Source organism: Zonotrichia leucophrys, chromosome 5 (genome assembly GCF_028769735.1).
Source record: "Zonotrichia leucophrys gambelii isolate GWCS_2022_RI chromosome 5, RI_Zleu_2.0, whole genome shotgun sequence".
Classification (NCBI taxonomy): Eukaryota; Metazoa; Chordata; class Aves; order Passeriformes; family Passerellidae; genus Zonotrichia; species Zonotrichia leucophrys.
In genome coordinates, this window is record NC_088175.1 from 22,216,699 (window position 1) to 22,230,594 (window position 13,896).

The 13,896-nt window shown below is 40.4% G+C and overlaps 1 protein-coding gene across 1 annotated transcript in view; it reads right to left on the bottom strand.

Annotated features, from left to right (window-relative positions):
- SCFD1 (sec1 family domain containing 1) overlaps positions 1 to 13,453 on the bottom strand; it is a 49,342-nt gene extending 35,889 nt beyond the window's left edge. The window contains exons 1-7 of the mRNA XM_064714556.1: positions 13,393 to 13,453; positions 8,221 to 8,291; positions 7,432 to 7,520; positions 6,350 to 6,440; positions 5,450 to 5,572; positions 4,344 to 4,431; positions 581 to 670 (exon numbers count right to left, since the gene is read on the bottom strand). Coding sequence (XP_064570626.1) covers positions 581 to 670; positions 4,344 to 4,431; positions 5,450 to 5,572; positions 6,350 to 6,440; positions 7,432 to 7,520; positions 8,221 to 8,291; positions 13,393 to 13,423 — 583 coding nt within the window. The 5' untranslated portion in view covers positions 13,424 to 13,453. The remainder of the gene's footprint in view (positions 1 to 580; positions 671 to 4,343; positions 4,432 to 5,449; positions 5,573 to 6,349; positions 6,441 to 7,431; positions 7,521 to 8,220; positions 8,292 to 13,392) is intronic.
- Between the last annotated feature and the right edge of the window lie 443 nt (positions 13,454 to 13,896).

Here is a 13,896-nt window from a genome sequence, read left to right on the forward strand (position 1 = left end):
CCCCTTGTAGGAAAGCTATCTCAGATGGACCAATTTCAGTTACAACTTAAGTTAAAAGTCATCACTATGAAAAATGTATCAGCTAAGCATCAAGGAAACTCACAATAAAATAAGTAAACTTAATTTATCTTCCTATTCTGTTAGGAAGTTATTTCAGTTAGATCTTTGCAGGGTTTGTGTGAGGAATTTTTTCTTCTAACTCTGTGGTGTTTAGGGGATTGGTTTTTTTTTGGAGAATGACAAATCTAAACTTAAAGCACTATTATCTTCATTTCAAACTAGAATTTTGTTAGAACCTAGCATCCAAAACTTTGCCCTTCAGTATTCTCCTCCCATTGGTACTGAAGACTAAGACTCAACTCCCATGAAGGCCAACCTTTATTGTACTTTGCAGTGACATAAAGCAAGATATTTGAGTGATAGAAAGCAGTGATATTTGAGCAAGATCATTATCCCACCCTGTGAATGATTTGAGATTTTGGTCACAGATCTAATTCTGCTTTTAATTTTCTATATGAAATCACTAGACTTCTAGTTATCTAACTGAATATGGAAAATATGCTAGAATTTGGAAACTTACCAAGTGTAACAAAAAAACAGAAGAGACTATCAACAATAGTGTCCATTATAGTTTCCATTTCTGTGTCTGTTATATCTGGTCGGTTAATGGCTAAAACAGTGTGGAAAAGAGAACAGGGTTAAATAAGTTTATGCCATTTTAATAGCGAGAGAGCAATCCTCTACTTATCTGATGGCTGTTAGTAGTCAACAGCTTTTGTTGCAGAAGAGATTACATCCTGAAATGCCCCTCTCAACACACCTGTTAGTTTCCACTCCCTTTTTCATTCTGAGAAAAAACTGGCAAAATTATTGGTTACTGTAGAAGGCCAAACACTATACAACAATTTCTGAGTCTCTCTCACTGCACACATATCTTTTGTATTGTTATTATTGCATAAACAAAAACCTACTAAGAAATGGTATACAAGAGAAACGGCCATCCACTTGGCTAACACTTTCAGGAAGAAAATCCTCAAGAACTACCGGTATAAAATAATTACAGAATGCAGATATCTATATTTAAAATTTCTAAATACCACCTCTTGTATGGAGATTCCTTTTTTTTCTCCTAAATTCATCATCAGTCTCTAAATTAGGGGTAATTCCCATAGTTATAAAACATAGTATTTGACAGATAAGAGAGATTTCCTTCCCACATTTAGGTCAAACACAAGAAATTGCAGCAACATTTCTCTTAAGTAACTAACCCTGACAAGAATAAAATAGCCAACAGGAAACATCAAACCAAATCTTATCACAGATCTCAAGTCAAGCACTAGCTAGGATTCATGCCATACATCCTATCTTTGTTTGTTTTACATTACCTTTAAAAATTTCTCACATAATTACCTGTCTTATCCTCTTTCTTCAAAAATGAATTTCAAAGCTCTAAATATTAAAAAGCCTCCCATCCTAAATTTATGCATGGACAGCCATAACCATTCTATAACTTTAAAGGTGCTTTTTTCCTCCCAGCTTTTCTCCTGTAAGAACTTTAGAGACATGGATTATATTTTAGCAACTACCCTTAGTAAGCTAAAGTTCTGACTGGGCTGACAAGAGCAATACAAGTTTCAAGTTTCTGATATATCAGCACCAAGAAAAGCAGACCATTCCCAATATCTGTATTTTTCTATAATGACAAACCTTTGAAGAAATTCACTGGGGGCTATCATTCTGCAGTTATCTCCAACTAATGGTCTCCCACTTTACAGGGAGGAAAAAACCCTCATTTTTACTCTCTTAACTTTTCCAATTTTAAAATTTATTTCCCATCCTGTTAATATGTTTAAAGTACTCATTTCTGGTGTTCACTAATCTGCACACTGTCAGTGCCTTCTAATTTTGTCTACCATGAACTTTTTATCAGCACATTCCTTTTCTTGTACCAACCAACACAGATAATTAATTAAATTAGATCAACCTTTGAGAAACTTCATTAAGAATCTTTTGGTAAAATGTTCTGCCATGTTTTCTATAAGTTTTTCTCTCTCCACTCTAACAAGCTTATGGGGAATGCATCTATTACAGAAAAGTAAGCATAGCTGTCCTACATTTTCCTGTTGTACTATAAAATTCAACCAGATTGTAAAGAATGGTAAAGAAGCACTCAAATAGCATGAAACAGGATGTCTCAAATATCAACTTTATACCAATACTACTATTTACTCTTCCTTATACACTGCTGTAGGAAAACAGAATCAGAGGGAGCCTGAGGGATTAACTAGCTGGTCCTCCTTTTCAAAGATGAGTTAAACCCATGTAATTTCTGCATCTAAACTAATTCAAAGAACTTCCCAGTCACAAAAATACCGTAATATTTGCAGGTAATCTAATATTTCATTATTTTTAAAGTTAGAAAATGCTCCTAACATCTGATCAGAAACATTCTTGTTGCATTTAAATTCATCACTTCTTGTTCATTACTAAACAGAAAGAATGTATTGTGTCCCTTCTGTGTAGGAAAGTCTTTCACACAATTGAAGGATTTTATATTGCTTATTTGTCCTGACATTACCTCTTTGTAAAAGCAGTCAGATAGCCAAGGAATAGGAAACTGAAAATTAACCTGTTTTGTGATATTTGATTTTAGCTCACCCATCCAGACACCTTTGTGGTCACACACAGAAGTGCTGCTGCAAGAATAGCAGCCATCTTTAAGTACCCTCAGATTACACTGACTTTTGCAGATTATAAACTGGCAGTCCCCTGCTAGGGATACTCTCCCCAGGCAAAAAAGCCCACCTCTTCCTCACCTCTGCACTCCTACTGCCTGTCTGTGCCAGATCTAGAACTCACACAATGAGGCAGATCAGCTACCAAGCTCTAATGGAAAACTCATCACTCTCTGTGGGGGATCAGATTTCTGCTCCCTGAGCTTTTGGAAACAGCCCACTTCTACACTGGTTTAAACATGCTGGCAAATTTCAGCAGCCCAAGACAGGAAAACAAGCCAGATAGAAACTGATGGGTGTAAAACATTTTCAGTCATCTTAATTCAAATTCCTTGTCAGCAAAAGGAATCTTATGACAGTCAATTAATTGTATACACAGGAACACATCACAAAATAATTAGTATTAAAACTTTCAACATCAGGTTTTAGTGAAAAAAATTAAATCTGCTTTTCAAACAAAAATGCCCTTCATTCTGCCAGTGGAATCAATCCCCAGTGTGAGACACCCAGTGTGTGACACACATCTCAGTTATTATGGATCCAGTTTTAAAGAAAAGGTACTGACTTCAGATATTGGGCAAGAAAGCAGAAAAATCTCACAGCTAAATATCAGATATACAGAGACTTCTCATCTCTATCTGGTCACTAAGGAGTATTTCATGCACCAGGAATTAGCTGTGACTTTGTAACTGCACTAAAGCAATGAGGAGCTGCTGCAAAAATAGGACTATCTTGACTTCTGCTTCTTCCCTTTAACTGCATTTGTACATCACATAAATGAGTTGGTATTTTTGAAGGAACGAGTCAATTAAACACACCCTGCAGCTCTGAAATTACCGGTTCTGATGAAAAAAGAAAGGAAGAGTAAAACTACAGCAGAAGCAGCCACACAACATATCCTGTTAATATCTGTGAGTTACATCTGCCCCCAGAGTAAGGGGCAGGAGTGGTGGAGTGGTGGTTCTCTGTACATTTAGCACACTGAATGGGTCAGTGGTCTACATAAAATCAGCACAATGGAGGAAGGAAAACCATGTGGACAATTATGACAGGTAGTATGTATGTTGACTTGAGCTGCCACAACACCAAGGTAACTGATCTAAGGCAGCCACTTGCTTTTCCTGTTAGGTTCCAAACCAAGTTGAACAGAAGTTTTGAGCAAAAAGAGTTCCTGGAGGCTGACTTCACTTGCAACTCTGAAACTTTATGAAGAAGCTGACATGCCTGGCTCACCTGCTTGCAGAAGCAAATCAGTATTGCTTATTGTCTAGAATGCTCTTTCCCACCCACAGTGACTATCCCCATGTGGAAATAATATGTAATTTTTCCAATGTTATTTGTTGCATAAAAAGTGTTATTATCCATAAATGTCTATACCACAGTTTCACTTTGTATTCATTTTACAGTATTACAATCACCATGTAAAAAAAGATGCTGCAATGAATATCTAAGAACTGTTTCTTTCATGATTTTACATGTCTAACAGATTATCCTGAATTCTGAGCAGATCAAAGCAAAATAAGGTAATTGCTGGTTATTAGCTACAACTTCAAAAGTAAATTTCAACTTCAGACATTCCTGCATAATTTTTATATAAATTCTACTTACCACGGTATGAAACAAGTTCTTTGTTTTGGTTACACAATACAAACATATCATCTTCTAAAGTAATAAAATTAAGATATTGATCAAACACCTAGAAAGCAAGGAAAAATGGTCAGAATAACCCAGAGTGAAGCATAAAAAAACCTGTATGTGATTTACTGCTACATTTTACAGAAGTATCTATTAAAAAAAAAAGCAAGATATAATTTATGAATTAAAAAGCCTGTGTAAGGGTTGAGTGATTAACCCAAAATATTAATGAACTGGAAAGTGCCAGAGCTGTCAACTTCAACTCTTTCTGTGCACAAAGTTTCAGCAGCCAAGTATCACTGAAAAAACACATGTGGAGGACATTTTAATATTATAGGTTCACTTTTTATGAATATGAAGGACTACAACATAAACAGCACTGAGCTCTCAGGCAGGAGAGAAGAAAGAGGGCAATATCTGAACAACAACACATTACAGCTCATGGATTTTAACTTTTCTGTAACACCATGTGCATTCAGGAAAAAAATTAAACTCCTCTATAGCATAAACAGTGCTATACTAATTTCCTGCTGCTGAGGACCTAAGGCTTAAACACTACTAGTACTGTTCATTTTATTTCACAATGTTTTCTTTCTCTCATGCCAGTAGTACCAGCTGGAGTGAAAAATGGTGAATGTATTTAAGTGTATTACTTGATAATTTAAAGGTTTTAGTGCAGCCATTCACAAAAATAAAAGTAAATCTCTAACACATGCCTTTAAATCATAAAGGTGCAGGAGAGTACTCAGTAGAAGTGTACATATAAAGTATTCTTTCAAATGAGAACTGCGCTCCTACTGCTCTTTTTGTTTATTTTAGAAATAATACATAAACATATGCACTGCAAGCACTCATTCAACTGATGTGATCAAGAATCCTCTGAAATCACTGTATTTCCCCTCCAATCATTTAGCCCAAAAGTCTTACAACACTTTGAGTTTTGACAGCTGAAGTATGGTACTAAGCTGCATTATTGGGATGGCTGTAGGTTCTGCTTTCTTCCCCAGTATGCCTGAAAATGAGAATGCAGTCTTATACCTTTAATGGTGCTAATATTAGGGTCTGGGGGACTTTCTTACCTTAGCCACTTGAGTTACTGCATTAGCACCTATAGCAGCATTTGCAATATCTTCCAGTTTACTTCTTGAAATGGCAGAAATGAAGTTTAAATAGTAAGACTCATAAAGCTGGTTTCGAAGATCCTAAAAGAAAGGAAAATTTTCCTGAATAAGTACTAATACATTCCTGACTAATTAAAAGAAGAAATCATACTGTTACTATGTAATGTTACAGTTTTCCACAATCAAACTAAACCTTCAGAAGTGCTTAGCTCTCTGCTTATACAGCTCTTTTTATGAAAATGAATCAAAACATGGTGTTTTGATTACATATCCCGATATAAACAACCTACCACAGAACTGCAAAAAACCAGGAAATGACACTTAAGCTAAAGGGCAGCAATTACTATTCCACACCTTACTGCTGACCAAAAATACCCTTTGCTCTTCTCCTTATTCTGGCAAAGATGTCAACTTTCCATCCACCTCCTTACCAGAAATGGGAAAAATTGAGGTTTAGCCTAATCCAATCTTCCCACTCAAAGCAGTCTCAAATGGTGCAGGTGGCTCATGATAGTGCCCAGTCAGGTTTTGAACCTTTCCAAGGATGGAGACTCCACAAACTCTCCAGGCAATCTGTTCCAGTGTTTGGCCAACCTCGTTAAAATAGCTTCTTCTATTGTTAAATGGAATATTTGTACCCACTGCCTTTTATCTTTTCACTCCCCTAAGTCCCTCTGAAACACGAGACATGTTTACCTTTCAACTTGCTGGGAAATTGAAGTTTTGCATTATAATATTTTGGGTAATTCTTTTCTGACAAATCTGTGCTAGTAGTTACAGTCACATTCTGGTGAGTGCAGGATTTCTCCACACACATTGTTGTGTGGGCCCTTTTGAAAAATTACAGATGCAAGTTACCTGGCACATTCTGTCAATATTTTCTTCTGTTGGCATTACAAAGTAAACAGCTGGAACATCAGGAATAGCATCCCGATCTGAATGCAAAAGCCTGACAGGAAGAAAAAAAGACATGTCCAATGTGTTTTTTCTCTGATATGTATAAAATTAAAAAAGTTAAAGAAATTGTTTATTTGTACAGACAAATGAAATTTCCTACAATTTCCTTCTATATTTAACTAGAGTTTTAGCAAGAAAAGAAATCACATTTGTGTATTTTTTGGCTGAAAATATTAATAGATGTGTTCAAAATTTATTCAAAGCTTGAGAAAAGGCTTTACAAATGTTTAAAAACATATTATCTATTCAGAGGAAGCTAAATTACTGCACCTATGAAGTTCACATGTGAACTGCTGCTATGGTAAAAAACCACTATATTTAATTCTATTAAACTTGCCTTTCCTGCTTGAAGACAAGGTGCTTACATGTTTTTCTCATGTTTCTGCTGATTTGTAAGCAGGTTAAACTGTTTCCATTTCTAGCCTTCACTTAGCAAAAGTTAATAAACTTGGAAAAAAATACACGTTATGTTCAAAGTCTCTTCATGACTATTACCACAGCTAAGGAATGACAATGGACTAGGTAAATGTAATCTGGGAAAAAGACATGAGAAGTCTCTTAAAATCATACCTAAAGATTTCATATGTTTGACAGCAGACAAGTAAAATCTATGTGTAAAAAGACAAGCAAAGAACATACACAGTCTCATGAAACAGTTTGTGCCAATACAATTGTAACATATATGACTGCAAAAGGATTTGTAGACACAAATACCAAAAGAATACCTACTGGATAATTTCTATTTTTGAACAAGGGCCTCCTGTTTTGAGCAAGAAATCCTAGTGAACATTGTTTGGAATGATCTCTGCATTCCTTGATTCTGCATAATGGCATCTGATTTTAGGAACAAGTCTAATAAGTTTATAATTTTTATTCTAGCAGTTATTTATTCAATGATTTTTCACCGATTTGTTAACTATTTTGGTGAATATTAAATAATGTTCTTTTTATAAAAGAATTCCCAATTTTTTAAAAGAACTTACAGATGCAAAGTGATCCCCATATCCCTCAGCTCTTTCACTGACAGCAAAGGTGAGATGATATCTTGGCCAAATCTGTCATAAATGAGAACCTGAAACAGACACACATCATACTATAAAGTGCTGTAAAAAGTGGATACTGTAGAATACAGTGGATACAGGAATCCAGGTTTAGGGAACTGCTACCCTAACTTCAAAAGTGCTTCAACATCTAAACATCTACCAATTTACAATAAATCATTAATTTGTCATGGACTTCCATCTGTGCTTACAAATAAATAACATATAAAATAAAAACCAAGGGAAACTCAGTGATAAAGGGGGAAACAGAACCATCACTTCCATCTCCTGAAAAGTGTCTTGTCAAACAAGAGTTTGCTGTTTGAAGTTTGTTATTGTATGTGCTGAGTTTTCCTGACTGCATTCGGGAGAAAACAAGAGGAAAATCAGAAGAGAAAATAGGAATTAGTGAAAAAAGACAAGGGATAAAGAGAGAGAATATAGGCTTTGTAGTAGCAAAAACTCATGACCTACAAGTTACATTTTAAAGGTAACAAAGCTATCCTGAGCTCAGATTCTTCAAGCTATCAATAGTTCTTCCATTTGTATGGGCTTCTTTCTGACTCTGGTATTTTTTCAGCAGTTCTGATACTCAAGTGTGTGTATTTACAATACAGGAAAAAATATTTTGTACAAGTTAATAACACAAGAAAGATGAACTCGATTAAGTTAAAATCTGCAAATCTGAACTTCTTTGTAGAGTTCTCATGATCCAGTTCCAAAAGTTCTTACCTTCCATACTGGTTCTCCTGTGCTGTTTTTAACTGGAGGAACATTGAAGTTCAGCATACGTTTCAAAGCCACTGGAAAATAAAGCCAAAGAATGCTTTGCTCTCTTTACACTTCAAAAACAGTGACTTAAAGACTTTAGCAGGGTTTTATTATACATTTGAAAGGAAAACCATTTGAAAGGAAAACCATTGCAAATTATAAATAAAACAAGTCACATTTTCATTATTTTTATGCAGCTTTGACTGACAAGTGGCTCACATCTGGTAGAATTTATGGACTCCAGACGACATAGCAAAAGGCAAAGAAGCAAGTTCTAAAACATTTATTCTCCTTAGTTACACAGGCTATATTCTAACAAGGTTTGCCTTAAAACTAGTTCCAGTATCTTCCTGAAGGTGCTTTCTGTCCAGTGGGAACTAGTTTGCTTTATTCCCCAATCTGCTTTTCCTACCCCACAGGAACACCACTGTACACACCAAACAAAAAATACCTTTATGCCTGACTAAAATCAATACACAGTTTGAAAGATTTTGAGAACTCATATGAAGAAACTGCTGGTTTAAGATACAAAAGTAGCCTTAGTTTGTAGCAGGAAAACTCTGAAAGATGAATGAACTTTAATTTAACTTTCCATTCCACATACAAACCAAAGGAGATTGTTCTACCTACCTCTAATTTATAAATCTATTACGTAATGTATCTTTCCTCATTTATCTGATTAAACAACACAGTATGTGCTGCTCTCCCATCATTGACTAGCAGCAAAAGACTATTCGTGCTATAGTGCTGATTCTCTTAAAACTCGTAACAAAACCATCACAGAGTTTTGCAAAGAGGAAAATCTTGCAGAAATTAGAGTGATGGATACCACTCAGCTCATAAATAGAGAGCAGTAGAAACAATTGTCTTCTGACTCTGGCTGAATGAACATAGTGCAGTTCCTGGGATTCCAGTATCACAAGTCATGACAGGCTGGAGAGGACCTTGGAAGACCTCCAGTCCAACCTCCTGCCTAAGGAGGCTCAGCTCTGAGGCTACGCCAGGCTGCTCAGAGCTTTATGCAGTCAGCTCTCCACGGATGAAGATGCCACAACCACATTGTGCAACCTGTGGCACTGAGTCCTTGTGGAGAAAAAGCTTTTCCTTACATCCAGTTTGAACACCTTGTTTATGGTACACAATTTATGCCTGTTGTGCTTCACTGTACTGCCAGACACCACTACAAAGGGGTCTGGTTCCTTCTCAGTGCTGCCCATAGGTATTGGGGAGCTGCTGCAAGGTCCACCCTGAAGCCACCTGGAGAACAATGCAGGCAGAACAAGCCTTGGTGCTACAGCCTCACCTGAGCCTCTGACCACCTTGGTAGTAGTCCCTGCTGACTCCCTCCAGCTGATGGTCCACTGGGAACCCCTGCAGGTCTTTTCTGCAGAGCTGCTCTCCAGTCTGGCAACCCCCCACACTGTTGCCTGTATGTGCAAGGGGCTCTTCCTTCAGAAGGGCAGGAATTTGTCATCGTTAAATTTCATAAGATCTCTGCTGGCCCATTCCTCTTGCCCATCTAGGTGCCTCCAAATGGCAGCTCAGCCCTCAAGCAGAAGAGATTCCCCGAGTCTGCTGTCACCTGCACACTTTTAATCAGAGTACACTCTGACATGCCCTCCAGGTGACTGATAGACATTTTAAACAGCAGGGGTCAGAGAATACACTCATGCAGTGCTCTAGTTGTTACCAGCCTCTAGGTAATTATGTCTGATTAATTACAAACCCTCTGAGCCTGACCATCCAACCAGTTTTTTTAATGTAGTTAGTTGTTCATCCATCTAGTCCACAAAATCCTAACTTGGATATTAACACCATGGTGTCAAAAGCTTTGCTGAAGTCAAGGTAAATTAAATAATCCTGTCCTGTTGCCTACAAACCCAGCCATTTTATCACTGAAGGCAATTAGGCTGGTCAGGTATGATTTACCATACATAAATTCATGCATGCATTTTCCCTCATGTGAAGAGAAGTATTTTCCAACATGATTCACTCAGTGATTGACTCCAAAGTGACACTAAGGCCTGGAAGCATTTGTAGGTGAAGACTGAAGCAAAAGCAGCCCTGGTTACCTCAGCCCTATCTGTGTCTATCACCATTAAATGAGCAGCTCCATTTAGCAAGGATCCAACCTCTTTTCTTAATTACACATTTGCTACTAATGTTGCAGCACAAGCACTTCTTCTTTCTCGAGATCCATGCTGCACAGCTCAACCTCAGTAGAACTCTGGCTTTCCCAATATCATCTCTCCAAGGCCAGGCAGTGTTTCTGATGCTCTGCTTCCTCCTGTGTACTGCCCTTTCAAACAACACTACTAGAAGTGAAACACAAATGTGGGAAAATCCAAGCTAGCATTGAGCGCTGAGTCTTGATGGGCTCCAGCCTTCAACTTGCTCCATACTTTTTTCTTTTCTTTTCTAAACACCATGAAGCAGCTCTGAAAATTGATTACAGGATGCTCCTGGGTTCTTTGGCCCCTCACTGCTGGTGACATCTTTAGCCATATGAGCAATTTTATACAAAGCTGTATGGTTATGTGCTTTGGTACTACTGGCGCTGAAGCAGCTGCATTGAAGAGTTTAACATCTAAAGTAAAACTTGGCATAAGCTCTCTGCCAAGAAAGAGTAATCAAACTGGTAACGTGCTGTGACAATCATGTCAACATTCAGCAAGTGCCCGAGTTCCTTTTTTGTATTCATATTGTCATTTCATTTATACTAATGGTGAATGTTCTCTGGGCAAGGATCAGGTTTTTACTGTGCTTGCACAATGATATGCTTCTGTTATGAAACCAATCCTGGTTATGAACCAGGATAAAGGTCACAACAGATGGTGCACATACATGGTAAGACCATAACTAAATGATAAGAAACATTTTTCTGAGTGCATTTTAGTTGTTGAATCTAGCTCCTTGGAAAAGACCTCCTTAACAGAAGACATCATGGATTCAGTTGTAAAGGCTGACTGAAATAATCAAGCAACAATTGGTGACATGAACAGTGGGACCGAGCGCAGCTGCAGCAAGTTTGCCAATGACATCAAGCTGTGTATGGTCACAAAATCCCAGAATCATTCAGGCTGGAAAAGACCTCCAGGATCAGCGAGTCCAACCTTTGACTGATCACCACCTTGTCAACCAGACCATAGCACCAAGTGTCATATCCAGCTAAACACCTCCAGGGATGGTGGCTCTACCACCTCCATGGGCAGCTCATTCCAATGTTTAACCCTTTCCATGAAGAAATTCCTCCTCAAAAAGATGGAGAGAAGGGAGGCCATCCAGAGGCACCTTGACAGGCTTGAGAGGTGAGCCCGTGCAAACTTCAGGAAGTTCAGCAAGGCCAAGCGTAAGCTCCTGCAGCACAAATACAGGCTGGGCAGAGAATGGATTTAGAGCAACTCTGAGGAGGACTTGGGGGTGTTGGTGCATAAGAAACCTGACATGACCTGGCAATGTGCACCTGCAGCCCAGAAAGCCAACTGGGCTGCATCCAAAGCAGTGTGGCCAGCAGGGTGAGAGAGGGGATTCTGCCCCTCTGTTTTCCTCTGGTGAGATCGCACCTGGAGTACCGTGCCCACATCCGGACCCAACATAAGAAGAACTCGAACCTGTTGGATTAAGTCCAGGGAGGAATAACAAGATGATCAGAGGGCTGGAGTACCTCTCCTATGAGGAAGGGCTGAGAGAGCTGGGTTTGCTCAGCCTGGAGAAGAGAAGGCTCCAGGGAGAACTTATAGCGCCTTCCAGTACCTAAATGGAGTTAGAAGAATCCTGGAGAGGGACCTTTCACAACAGCATGTAGTGACAGGACAAGGGGGAATGGCCTTAAATGGAGACAGTAGGTTTAGATGAGATATAAAGAAAAAATTCTTCCCTAGGAGGGTCATGAGGCTCTGGAACTGCTTGTACAGAGGCGATGGATACTCCATACCTGGAACTATTCAAGGCCAGCCTGGATGGGGCTTTAAGTAACCTAGTGAAAGGTGTTCCTGACCATAGCAGACAAGGAGTTAGAATGAGAGATGATCTTCAAGGTCCCTTTCAACCCACACCACCCTATGAACACAGTGAAACAGAACAGAAAAGAATAAAGCTGAACAGAATACGCACTCAAAGAAAATAGGCTTTATTAGAAAAGACAGCAAAGAGAAGATAAGCAAAGACTTCAGAAGAACATCAAACAGAACTATCAATGGTAGATGGCAGAGGAATGAGATTACAAAAAAGTAGACTGGTACCAAAAAATTAAGCATACTAGTAAAATATTTAACGTCCACAGAGACTGTGACTGAGATTTTTAGGCAGATGATTTGAAATATTTCATGCTAACCAAATGCATCCAGAATCCTCTGTACCACCAAAGATACTGCAGCTGTCAAGGAGAGAGTGTCATGATTACAGCTTAACTACTGACTACAACTTTGGCAAACAAGGGAAGTAGAGGACTAAGGAGCTGACATCCCCTGAGCTCTAGGAGTACGTCCAAGGCTTTACAAAGCAGCATCAAGGCAGAGAAGAATCAATTAAGGACTCCCAGCAATGTCTAAGAAGGGACTGAACTAACAAACCCTTTACTCACAGAAATCCTCATGCACAATTAGTTTAGTTGTTATTATCGTATTCCCAACTTCTCGAGGGTCAGTACAGACATGGATGCCCCCGTATTGTCTTAACAAGAACATGACAACAGTCACTTTATTTCTGCACCATTAAACGCTATTTCCTGTCGGTCTTTCCCACGGGCAGAAAGAAACCGAAGCGGAGGGTGCCCTCGCTCCCACGGCCGCGGGAGAAGGCACCGCTCACGGCCCGGGCCCAGCCAAGTCCCGCCCGGGAGCGCCTTCCACACCTCGGCGGCACCTACGGCCACGTCCCCGGGGCCTGGGGCCCAAGCGGGGCGGGGATCCCCCTGCGAGACCTGCGGCCCGAGGCTCCGGAGCCCCGCCGCCCCGGAGGCGAGGAGAAGGCGGCAGAGGGGCCGCCACCGTTGCCGGGAGACCCAAGCCGGGTGAGAGGGCGCGAATCCGCGGCGGCGCCCGCAGCCCGCCCCGCGGGGACCGAGGCAGCGCGGCGGCGTGCGGCCGGCCCCGCTCCCCCGCCCGAGCGCCGGGACCGCGGGCGGGCGCTCACCTGTCTGCTTCTCCCGGATCCCGGCCGCCATCTTCCCGCGCCGCCGGCCCGGCCGCGCCGCCCCGCCCCGCCGCCGCCTGCGCAGCCGCCGCGACACGTGGCGAGCCCCGGGCCGGGGGCGGGCCCGGCAGGAGCGGCCGCTGACGGTGGCAAACACAGGCCCGTGCTGCGCCCGGCTGAGCGCAGGCCCGGGGACGCCCCTCGGCACCGCTGCTCGGCTGAGTAGCTGGTAGGTTCTGCTCTCCGACTGAAGTTGCAAGAAGAAATAACTGAAACAGCTTTGATACGACCACCTCAGGACTAAATGGAAGGACTGATGTTTCAAAACCAAGGATCTAGCTGGAAATAAAGTCTTGTAGTTTTAGTGAGCTACTGTAATGGGATATAGCTACAAGTTTCCTTCCCTCTGCCTTCATGCCCCTACAGCAATCCCACCGGGAATGAGCCGCCTTGCTGCAGCTCAGCTTTGGATACCACGGATCAACATGCCATATACACCTTTGT